The sequence below is a fragment of the Cebus imitator genome, unplaced genomic scaffold, assembly GCF_001604975.1.
Source record: "Cebus imitator isolate Cc_AM_T3 unplaced genomic scaffold, Cebus_imitator-1.0 Scaffold185, whole genome shotgun sequence".
In the NCBI taxonomy this organism is placed as follows: Eukaryota; Metazoa; Chordata; class Mammalia; order Primates; family Cebidae; genus Cebus; species Cebus imitator.
Genome location: NW_016107500.1, coordinates 4966048 through 4977258, shown reverse-complemented (window position 1 = coordinate 4977258; position 11211 = coordinate 4966048). Strand labels below are relative to the sequence as shown.

At 57.6% G+C, this 11211-nt stretch overlaps 2 protein-coding genes across 3 annotated transcripts; one reads left to right on the top strand and one right to left on the bottom strand.

Annotated features, from left to right (window-relative positions):
- Positions 1-439: 439 nt before the first annotated feature.
- On the bottom strand, positions 440-6108 carry IRX2 (iroquois homeobox 2). 2 transcript variants are annotated; one of them, XM_017546012.1, is made up of 5 exons: positions 5696-6108; positions 3918-4323; positions 2925-3632; positions 2135-2209; positions 440-1374 (listed from the first exon to the last, which is right to left on the bottom strand). In XM_017546012.1, the coding sequence occupies exons 1-4, from the start codon at positions 5942-5944 to the stop codon at positions 2157-2159; spliced, it is 1416 nt and encodes a 471-aa protein (XP_017401501.1). In that variant the 5' UTR covers positions 5945-6108; the 3' UTR covers positions 440-1374; positions 2135-2156. The 2 variants fall into 2 exon arrangements, with proteins under 2 accessions (XP_017401501.1, XP_037600712.1); XM_037744784.1 differs by having other exon boundaries at positions 440-1306.
- On the top strand, positions 5943-9895 carry CUNH5orf38 (chromosome unknown C5orf38 homolog). The gene is made up of 5 exons (XM_037744779.1): positions 5943-5969; positions 6478-6712; positions 6789-7027; positions 7825-7924; positions 9529-9895. Exons 1-5 carry the CDS (start codon positions 5943-5945, stop codon positions 9837-9839), a joined length of 912 nt encoding a protein of 303 aa, XP_037600707.1. The 3' UTR covers positions 9840-9895.
- Positions 9896-11211: the final 1316 nt, after the last annotated feature.

Genomic DNA, 11211 nt, shown 5'->3' with positions numbered 1-11211 from the left:
ATATAATTTTGCTGAAAATTAAAGTGACAGGCTTGCTACTTTTATGATACCAATCAAAGGGGATCTGTTACTTGACTACAAATTTTAGACTTGTCCTATAATTAGAAAGTGAGTAACACCATAAAGAGGCAGTAGTCTAAGGTTGTTTAAATGTTTCTTTTCCCCAGGGTAAGAGTAAAAGCTACTGAAAGGAAAGTTAAGTCCCTCCCCCAGATCTTCACTCTGGGTTTAATGTGCATTATAGGAAAAGGAGAGTTAAGAAATCCTTCCATAAATCTGAATAATTAGGCCAATTTGGATAACTCCAGCTTTAAAACAACAATTATTTCTATCTGTAATTTATTGGTGGGGGGTATGATACTCCATTATCAATATTAATCTCCAGTTTGGTTTATGAGGAGGTTCAAGAAGTCAGCATCAGAAATGAATATAAAATGCATAGGATGTCAGATCATTTTATTTTGCCAAGTTTTAAAAATTTACACTAACAAGTAATTAGCATACTCAGGGCACAAAAATCTTATCTTTTTCCAATACATTTATAAAAATCATCTAGCGCCACATCTTTCTCCCGATTGTGTACTTCTCTTCCATTTGCCTTTTTTTTTTTTTTTTTTTTCAATGATCAGGAGAGAAAGGAGAGTTATTTCACACAGCTTTTCCTTAAAAAGGTGAGGTCAGATCACCTGGAGATTATCACTAGGGTTCCACCCCAAATCATTCTTCTAAGAAAAATCAGCCCCAAACACCATAGTATTGTAGACTAGTCTGTTTTTATTTACAATTTAAGATATAAATTAGTAAAGAATTCATGTTAAACAACCAACAAAGATTGTATAACCAGCAATGTTCAAATAAAAACCAGGCAGAATTTATTTACAAAAAGTTTAGATTCCATTGCAATACAACTTGCATAAATTACTAGAAGCTTTATATCATTATAAAAATAAATATCAAATTTGTTTCCACTTCTGAAGTACTCAAGTTCTTCAATCACGTTTTATTTCTACTGTGTACATCTTTTACAAATAAACTTTACAGTAAATCCTATCACACCTATAGAATATATACCGTGGCAATGAAGTGATCAATTCAATATATCCTGAGAAATACAGATTGTTTTCAAAAGTCACACATACATCGGGGAAGCTATACTATGCCAACAAATTCACATATGTCCAAAATAGTCTGTTCCGACTGTTAGAGTCTGTGGGTTGATAGTGCTGTGTGGATCCTTCTCTTTTACAGTGGCACAAGATGTGGTCTGGATTTAGACATCTGTTTGTTGTATCTGTAAATTTATGAGCTTGGGAAGAGAGAATGGCCTGCTGACTTTTTTTTTTTTTTTTTTTTCAAAGCAATTGTGACACCTACCTGTGGACCAAGGAAAAAACTAAATGATCCCCCATCTTTCAGTTCCACACCAACACCATTATAAAAATGAGTTGATCTGAAGTGGTTTCACCTCTTTCTTATCTTCAAGATCTATGATTGGTAAATCTGACTCCTTGCAAAGCAACCTACGTTTTGAGATACTGTTGTCAGCCCCGGGAGAATTTCAGAGCCCTGTCCATTGGGCATGGGTGGAGGGCAGGCTGGGCAGGGCTCATAAAAGACTAGGACGCCTTGTGTCTCTTCAGTCTTATTTTGCAAACATCACCAATAAAGGTTTCTGCTACTCCAAGTTTTGGTAGCCCAAGCTCATCAAAGCATGTGTCTATTATGTGTCTAGCATAGTAAATATGGCTCTAAACTGCATACAAGTGCCCAGATTTTAATAATCTATTTTTTCAAAAGAAAACAACAGTAGTGTGTTTTATATATATATATATATATATATATATATATGTACATGTACTATACATATACATATATATATTACACACGTTGTACACACACACACACACACACACACATATTTTTCCTTCCCTAGGTAAAGAAGTGACAGAACTTGTGCCGAAAGAAGGGAATCTATACAACAGAAAAAAATAGTTTTCCCCTTAAGGAAAGAAAAGACTGGACAAGATTGAACTGCTGTCTTCCAACCCCATGACCACAAGCAAGAAAAACACATTAAGCAACTTGGTGCTGGGAGGCTCCAGAGGGCCTGGAAAGCACCAGGGTGCCCACTTACTTGCATTGCTGTGCTCCGCCTTCTATAGGTAGGGCTGGACGCCCCCGCCAACCGCCGTGCAGCCCTCGCTGGCATCTGTCAGGGGAGTGGGCAGTTAGTCAGAACCGACCCCACAGCCTCCTGGCTGCGCAGACCACGGACCCACCATCCTCCACTCCCAGGCAAACAGCGGTTTGGGAAACTGACTGCCTCCAGGGCCGCCAGCGGAGACGACTTTTGGTGATGTTTCCTAGCTCCTAACTTTCCCCCTTGAACTTCTCTTTCAGGTAGCCTCACCTAGGAGCAACAGAGTCCATATAGAACAGGGGAAAAAAACAAAAACGTTTTCTTTCCGGAACAAAAACGTTTCTGATTTTCTCTTTTGAAAACAAAACGCCTCTGAGGATAACTGAAACGTTCTGTTTGCTTCTAGCCAACTGCAGAAAAGCGGATTCAACTGTGATTCCTTAACAAACAAGACACCCAAACACACCCGGCTTAGACTCAGTCATTAGGGCGACACGCTGTCATTTGCATTTCGCGGAAACTAAGACAGCTACGATAATAACAGTTAAAATAACAGTAAATTAAGTAAAAACAAACAATAGCAGGGCACGACTAAAAGGAGGCCCCCACCTTCCCTGGATTCCTTCTCGCCCTCGGCCCTCACTCTGCTAATTCTGGGTCCCCGGGGCGGCCCCCTAGGTGTTCTTCCCGAACCCTCCCCCGGGTCTACAGGGCGCTCCGCCTCCCCGGGGCTGGGGCCGGCTCTCCCTCCCTGCCCGGGCGCCTCCCGCTGCGGGCTGCCTACCTTTCTTGGGCTCGTAGCCGCTGCCCGGGGGCCGGTAGTGGGACTCGAGCGGGTGTGCACCCGCCTTGCCCGCGTCGCTGGCCGCCTTGGGCGCGCAGTGCAACCCCTCGCTGGGGGCTGCGGTCGCAGAGTTGTAGCGCAGGAGGCCCTGGCCCTGCAGCGCCGCGTTCAAGTTCCCGTAGTTTGTGTAGTTGCCGTAGAAGGGCGACGTGTAGTAGAGCGGGCGGCCCAGCAGCGGCGAGGCGGGGTAGGGCGAGCCTCCCGGCGGTGCCCCGGTAGAGGCCGGCGCGGCGGCTGCGGGCATCCCCGGCGGCGCGCAGCCCGGGCCCAGGCTGGGCTGCTTGAGGTCCGACGTGGCGATCTCGGCCAGTGACCAGAGCTTGGGCTTGCTGGCGGGGGGGGGCGCGCCCGGAGACGTCCGGCTGCCCAGGGGCGTCTTGCCGCCACCGCGGGGCGCGGCCTCTGGCGGGGGGCTCAGCAGCGGCGCCTCCAAGCCGGTCAGCGGCGACGAGGTCACGGGCTTGGGCGGCGCCAGGCCCCGCTCACCCTCCTCCTCGTCGTCGTCCTCGTCCTCCAGGTCGTCGTACTTGTCCTTGCACTCCGAGCCCGATTCGCACAGGGGGTCCCCGGCGCGGCACGGAAGCTTCTCCCCGTCCGACTCGGCTGAGCACGAGTGATCCGTGAGCGAGTCGACGTGCAGGCTGATCCCTGCGGGGGCGCGGGCACGGTCGGGGGCACGCGGGGACGGCGCAGGCCCTGAACCCTCCCGCCCCCTGTCCTGCGGCACAGGGCCCTCCCCACGCCACCCCTCACCTCGCCCCTGCCCGACCACGGGAGACGTGGAGCCTGACGGGCCCAAGGAATGGCTGGCTCAGATCCCGCTGACCCCGGAGCGACGTGGGGCGGCCGGGGCTCTGGCCCGGACCTGGGGCACCCGACGGGCAGAGTCCGCCCGCCCCGCCTGGAAAGAAAGCGCCCCTAGACTTTGCTCACCTTCGTCCTCCGCCGAGGTCTCGGTGCCCTCCTGCGCCTTGTCGGGACTCTCGTCCTTGCTTCTGGCCGCGTCGCCCTCGTCCTCGTCCTCATCCTCGCTTTTGTTTCTCGGGGCCCAGGTCATCTTGTTCTCCTTCTTGAGGCGCCGACGAGCATTGGCGAACCAGGTGGAGACCTGTGTGAGGGTCATCTTGGTGATGATGGCCAGCATGATCTTCTCGCCCTTGGTGGGGTAGGGGTTCTTGCGGTGCTCGTTAAGCCAGGCCTTGAGCGTGGCCGTGGCATCCCGCGTGGCGTTCTTGCGGTACGCGGGGTCGTTGAGCTGGTACGGGTAGGCCGCGCTGCTGTACGGGTGGTAGCTGATGGCGCCAGTCATGCCGGTGGTGTGCGCGTCGTAGGGTGCGCCCTGGAACCAACAACAGCCTGTGAGTGGGGTGTGCGGACACTCTGCGGGCAACCAGCCGCAGGATGCCACCTTTCCAACCGCCCAACGGCTGCCGTTCCCCGCGAGTTTCTGGCTCTGGGGCTGCTTCTCTCGGCAAGAGTAGGAAGAACGCAGCGTGATTCGGGAATGGTTGGTCATCACAGAAAGTACCGCAATTTTATTCTCGAATTTTTGAACCATGCCACTTTCCTAAAATGACCCATCTTCCCTTAAGCGTTCCAGAGCCGCGCGTGGAGATGTACACAAACCCTCGCACGTGCGCGCACACAGGCCCACAGGTAGCTCCTTGATATCTAAATTTCTGCCGAGGCTTGGAGTGCCGCTGCCTCCCCCGACTCACTCTTCCCCGCCCTTATATGGTTAAAAAAGCACCCCAGAGCCCCCACTTCACTATTCACTGCTCTAAAGCTGGGCAAATCCAATTTGCAACTCAGAAGCCAGTCACCGTTTCAAATTCTTCACAGACGCCGTAATTAGCATTTTAATTCATCCTTTAACGTTTAAATTCGAGACAGTTGCAGCCTTCTCCAAGGCCCCAGCCTCTCGGTCGCTGCCCAGGAATTCCGCCCAGGACCGGCAGTGGCGACAACCTCGTAATGGCCTCAACAGCCCGCAACGTGCTTCGCCGCGGCCGGGCACCGGCCCAGCTCAGGAACCCAGGGGCTCGCGGGCTGCCCCCCGGTCGCCGGAGCTGTAGCTGCGCTTGGTGCACGGAGAACTCGGGCGGCCGGGACGCCGGCAGGGCGCATGCTCGATTTTTGAAAGCGTGGACTGCGGGACAGGTTAAGGCCGAAACCCCGGCGCCTCGGGCCGGACTCGCGAGCCGCAGCTGGAGGCTCGGCTCCCTGGCCCAACTCGGTGACCCCTGCCGCCCCGAGCCTCGCTAGTGAACCCTAACTGCCCGGCCGTCGGCCCAGAGGCCGCAGTGGCGCGGACCCTCGCGGTCCACACCAATGCGGGCGAGCACACGGCCCGCTCCCAACGCCTCCCCGGGCTGCGGTGCGCGAACCAGGGACAAACCGCGCCAGACCCCGGCCCCCAGCGGAGACGCACTTCCCAAGATCTCAGAGAAAATGAGCCGGCGAGCCGAAGGGACGAGCAACCGGGGCGCGGGTCCTGGCCCGGCGCGGGGACATCCCCGCCGGCCGCGCCCTCCACCACCAGGGGCCCGGTTCAGCCTGTGGGGCGGCAGACCGAGCGGGCGACTGCGAAGCCGCTGCCCGCTCCACATTCCCCGCGGCCTCCGCCCGCCGAACCCCGGCCCCGCTCCGCCCGCTCCCCGGGTCCGGGTCCGCACGCTCCGGAGTCCCCCTTCCCTCCCGCGCCCTGTTACCATGTAGGACGGGAAGCCCGCGGCGGCGGCGGCAGCGTCGGCCGAGTACTGCAAGGGGGTGCCGAAGCCGGTGGCCGCCTGCGCGGTGAAGGCCGCCGAGCCCGGGTAGGGGCTGAACGCGGAGCCCGAAGCCGAGCGCGCCAGCTCCTCGCTGCGCGGCGCTGCAAGAGCCGATGCGCCGTAGGCCGGGCAGGAGTAGAGCGCCAGCGAGCCGGGCGCCTGGTACAGGTAGCCCTGCGGGTAGGACATGGTGGGCGCGGGGCGCCGGGCCCGCGTCACGCCAAGCAGCGGGCAGGGCGCGCGGCGCCCTCCATCCACGCCCGGCTGGGGCGCGGCGCAGCGGCTTGCACCCGGACGGCGGGCCGAAGCAGGCCGGCCCGGGCACTAGCCTGGGCGGCCCGCGGGCCGGGGTGGCGGCGGGGCAGCAGCGGGGCGGCGGGGCAGCAGCGGGGCAGCGGCGGCGGCGGCGGCAGCGCGGAGCCGGTGGGCGCAGCCGCGCGCCAGGCCGGCGGTCGGGGTTTGGGGGAGTCTGGACTCGGGAGTGAGGAGTTGAGGAAGGAGCGCTCGAGTTTCCGAGGGACATTGGAACGCGGAGCTGTCCGTCACGCGCTCATCTGCATATTCGGGGGCCCGCCCCTCCCCTGCTCCGCCCGCTCCAGCCTTCGGGCCGCGGCCGGGGGAGGGGCAGAGAGCGGGGAGGGAGGCGGGGGAGGGCGGAGGAGACAGAGGCGGGCGGCGGGAGGGACCGGCAGGCTTTTGTGGCGCAGCCGCCTCTCTGGCAGCTCCGGCCCCAGCCCGCGGCTCGCGGCCGTGCAGCCCGGCCCGGCCGCTCTGCGTCCCCCGGCGCCCACCCCACCCACTCCCACGCCCTCGGAGCCACGTCCCTTACCCGTCTCCGGCCGGCTTCTACGGTCCCAGGCCACGGTCTCCGCCGCCTCCCGGCCCCCGCCCCTTCCAGCCACTACCCCGCCCCCCACCCCCTGTCGACCCTCTCGGACCAGACAGAGGCCGCCCGCGGTGGGGCCAGGCCGGGTCCACTTGGGGGATTCACTGCCTGCCCCTCTGTGCACCTGGAGGAGACCGGACCACTAAGTCCAGTCCGGAAGTCGTAGGGAAGTGAGGAGGTCAGGACGGTGGCGCCCGCGGCTTGGGTCCTCCTTGGGGCGGTGTGCGCGCGGCTTTCTCTTCCACCGTCCTGGACCTGCTCTGACTCCCGACCCGAGGCTCGCCGCGTGGCCTCGCGTCTGGTCGCCGGCCCCTCGCGGCTCGCTCCGCCCAGCATGGACCCGGATCCGGGGCGCCTCAGTGGCAATCTGCCAGGAGGGCCGTAAGGTGAGATTTCTGCCCCTAAATTCGCAGCGCAAACCCCGGGGCCCTGAACCTTACGACTTTCCACTGTTGGGAACGCCGCCAGGGCTTCGCCTAAGAAGACGCGGTCCCCTAAAGAATTTTATTTTATTTCGTTTTTCTAAGTTGACTCCTCTTTCTGGTTTGTGTTGTCAAAACACTGGGGGGATGATTGTTACTGGACAAACCGCCTCTGGCAAGACCTGAAGCTTCCCCGACACCTCGGGAACGGATAAGAGCTCAGGCTGGCGCCGCCAGTGGGCATCACAGGCAGCTTAGGTGTGGCGGGGGTTGGGGCGGGTGCCTAGTGGGGCTCAGAGGCCAGGCGGTTGGCGAGGGTCCCTAGGACCCCAGCTCCCTAGAGCCCGCTCCCCATCACGCCTCCCCACCCCTGTTCCACTCGGGGGTGGCCGCAGAGGGTGTCTGGCTGCCCAGTCCGAATGGTGACCTGTGGGGGGCGCTCAGGGGGATGTGAAAGTATCAGGTGTCTGCTGGCCCGTTGGGAGCACCCACTCAACAGGTGCCTCTACCCTCGGAAGGGATGGGTGCGGTGGAGGCGAGAGAGGGCCGTGGCCTGGGGCGGGCCTCAGCGAGGGCCTGCAGTCGACTCCTGCACCCCCGCTGGCCCCGCAACCTGCGGAGCGGCCTCTGTGGTCTCAGGACGCCGCGCTTGGTTCGGCCTCCCGGTGGTGCAGCTACAGCGGCGCCGGGGAAGCGGAGCTCGGGTTGCCAGCCTGGTCCCGGGCACAAGAGAAACATGGCATCAGGCTGTCTTTCCCCAGGTGCAAGGGAACCAGTTACAAATAGCAGTGCTGGACTTGAGGAGGGCTCCTCCTGAACTGGAAGGCAAGCAGGAGGACGCTCCCCCGGGGCTTGGTCCAGGCACGTTACCCTTCCAGTCAGGAGCTGCCGAGCCACTCGCCCCCTACCAGTTATCCGACCCACCCCTCCGTCCACACCGCTCCCCCTCCACTCTTCCTACAAACCACACCCGTCCTCCACGCCCCCTCTCCATGGCATCTCAACACACACACACCCACGACCACCGCTCCCCCACCCACAGACACCCCGCTTCACACAGGCCAGGGTTCCTACAACGACCCAGCAGGGGGTTTCAACCTTGCCGCGGTTCCACGTGGGACATCCTAATTCAGTTCAGGGCAGAGATTTTTAATTAATTACAATAGAGTTGAAAAACAGAAAGAGAAAAAGCAGCTGACTTGGGCAAGCCGGCGACAATCTGCGGCAGTTTTTGCGCTTCCTGGGAGGGAATTCCTCCAGGAAGAGAGGTAAATGAGAGTCCACATGCTGGATAGAAAACACGGACACTGACTGATCAGATGGCAGCCGTTTTGGTTCCCTTCCGATCAGATCAGTTTAAGTGAAAAAAATCGGGTGTAATTTTTATCACCAGGGAGGACAGGCCTGGAGTATTTCCATTTCTAAAGAGCGTTCCCGCTGTGGTTTCATTAGCATTTGGGGCTCATCTTCCCTCCCCTCCCTTGACCCCCCTGGGCCTGACCTCTGCCAGGGGCAGAAGAGAAAACAGCCAGTTATTACAAAAACATCCTCGGTTTGGAGCTGGACTGTCTGCTCTGGATACAGTCGATTCTGACATCAATTAAATATATAATCAGACACGTGCAGTGGCTGGGAGGGCATCCCCTCACACAGAGTGCATCTCCAGAAACGCAGCCTGCCCTTCCCTGATCCTTAGCTCAGTGCAGGGAGTTTGAAGATGGCCTCTTCCCGTCCATGTGTATTTCCCCCCCTGCAATTATACTCCTCCACTAAAATCTAAATTTTCCATACCGCTGCTGCCTGTTACTAATAAAAACCGTCTACCTTGCACTATTAAACAGTCGACTCTTACTACATGCCGTTTTTATTGGTAGTGACTGTAGCAAATTAAAATGCCTACGCAGAGACATTAAAAACTTACACTCGTCATTGTTATTGGAATATATAAACTCCATTTGGCTTTAAATCTCCCTGATTTTAAAGAAAAAAAAAATCTCTTTTCCTTTTCTTAAGTTAAAGTTGGCTTGGTCGTCCAAAAAAAAAAAAAAAAAAAATCAATCCCGAGAAAACCTGCTGCCAGTGTGGAGTCTTGGCGGGGCGGTCCCGGCGAGGCCGCCTGCGAGGGTGGCTGGCTCAGCCCGGACTGGGTCTCCTGGCCACGCGGGCCGCAAGGCCGCAGCTGCCAGAGAGGAGGGCCCGGGCTGTTTTGCTCAAGGGCAAGTGGGGTGCTCAGGCCTGTGGGGTCGCTGGGGAGGGTCTGGCACTTGGTTCCTGCAGCTTTTGAGAGGGAATGAGCAGGCACGCAGGGGAAACCGAGTAACTGCTTTGAAAACGCGACTTCTGGCCTCAGTGACCCAGGCCCTGGTAGTTTCAGGTTCCCGGCGGGTCCTGCCCCCTTCCCCAGGTGTGCTCTAGAGGGTGGGGAAAAGTTAACAGTGCTCTATTTTTCTTTCTTTTCCCTGCAGCAGCCAAAGAATTTAGAGCAAGTCCACGTGGACATGCAGGTCTCCGCGAGCGAGGATTTCCTGCGAGGCTGATCGCAAGGAAGTGCCGGCCCAGAGGCTCGGGCGCCGTGTCTCCCCGGGAACGCGGCCGGCTGAGAAGGCCGGGGCGCTCGCCAGGAGCGGGGACGTCCTCGGTGTCGCTCGGGGACGGAAGGAGGCGGCGCAGGCCCGGAGACCTGCGCGCGGGCGGCGAGAGGGCGCTGTGGCCCGTGCCTGCCGGCCGGAGTCCCACCAGCGGTGGGCGCGACCCACCTCCTCCCACGGCGGCTTAATTCGGGAAACTAGAAAAAAACACATCAAGGCATTTTAGTAAAACCTAAGCGGCTCCAGATCCTTTCTCGTGGTGGTTCCTTATGAGCTCTGGTGTTGGGGGAGGGGGGGGCGGGAAACAGTTACCATTCCGGGATGTGTCCAAGTTTTTTGGAAATTAACATTAAATAGACACATTTTATGTGGGTTTCCTTGAATGAAGTAACATTTGAAATACAAGTAGTTTCACTGTATCAAATCACATGGCTACCGTATTTACAGTCTCCGGCCCTCCCGCTCCAGGGCTCCCCGCGTGTTTGTGGAGAGACAGAGTGAGGCAGGTACAGGGGGCCGGGGACTCGAGAAGCTTGGCTAAGCATTTTTTATTTTCTTTGAAAACAAATACATTGTTTTAAATTGAATAAAATTTAAGTCAACATGGAACGCACATGTCCTTCAAACGTCGTTTACGGGTCTAGTACTCTGTGAATCGGTGGGACTGGATTTCACGCGCAACCGGCATTTCTAGGCTTTCAAAGATGCTTCTGACGCCTAAATGTTCTCCTGGAAGACACTCGCAGAGGAGCATCCGTGGTAGACTGAGGGGTCCCCGCAGCCCCAGTCCTGGCAGAATGTGCGAGGCCTCTCAAGGTTTTCAAATGGGCCCGCGAAGCCTCGGAGATCCCCGGTAGCCACGAGGGCCGCACTTCAGGGACTCCGGACGGAGGCCACTGAGGGCTGTGATGGCTGGGAGGGCCCCGCTCCGGGTGCTCCGAGCGCCTGAATACGGGACCCTACGCCAGCGTGCCCTTTTCTTTTTCTTTCTTTCCTTTTTTTCGTCCCTCCCTCCCTTCCTCCCTTCATCTCCTTCCTTCCTCTCTCCCTCTCTCCTTCCTTTCTTCCCTCCTTCCCTCCTTCCCTCCTTCCTTCCTTCCTTCCTTCCTCCCTCTTTCTTTTTCTCATTCTAGGACCTTATATTCGGCTAACCAGCTCTTGCTTACTTAACTGCCCTGTTTTTAGCTCCCGGTTTCTGCGAGCTCTCAGCACGGCTAACTCGTCCCTCCTGGCTTCCTTCAGTGCTCCGCAAAACTTGCCCTCCTCCCACAGACGCCCCGCCTCCGACGTGCTTCCTGAAGCTTCTCTCCCGCGCAGGGGTCCCGACTGTCCAGAATTCTCCAGCCTCTCGCCGACTCCGTCTCTATCCTCCTCTGCTTCTCTCTGTCCTCGCGCTGGCTTCGCCCTCTTCTCTCCTCCTCCTTCCCACCCGCCCCGCCCCCTCCCGCTCGTCCCTCTCCTCGCCTGGGTCTGCAGCCCCTCGTGGCCAGGCGTCCGCCGCGGCTCCAGGCCCAGGTCCCGCCACACTGGGCCGCTCGTGGGCTGCTCTCACCCAGCGAT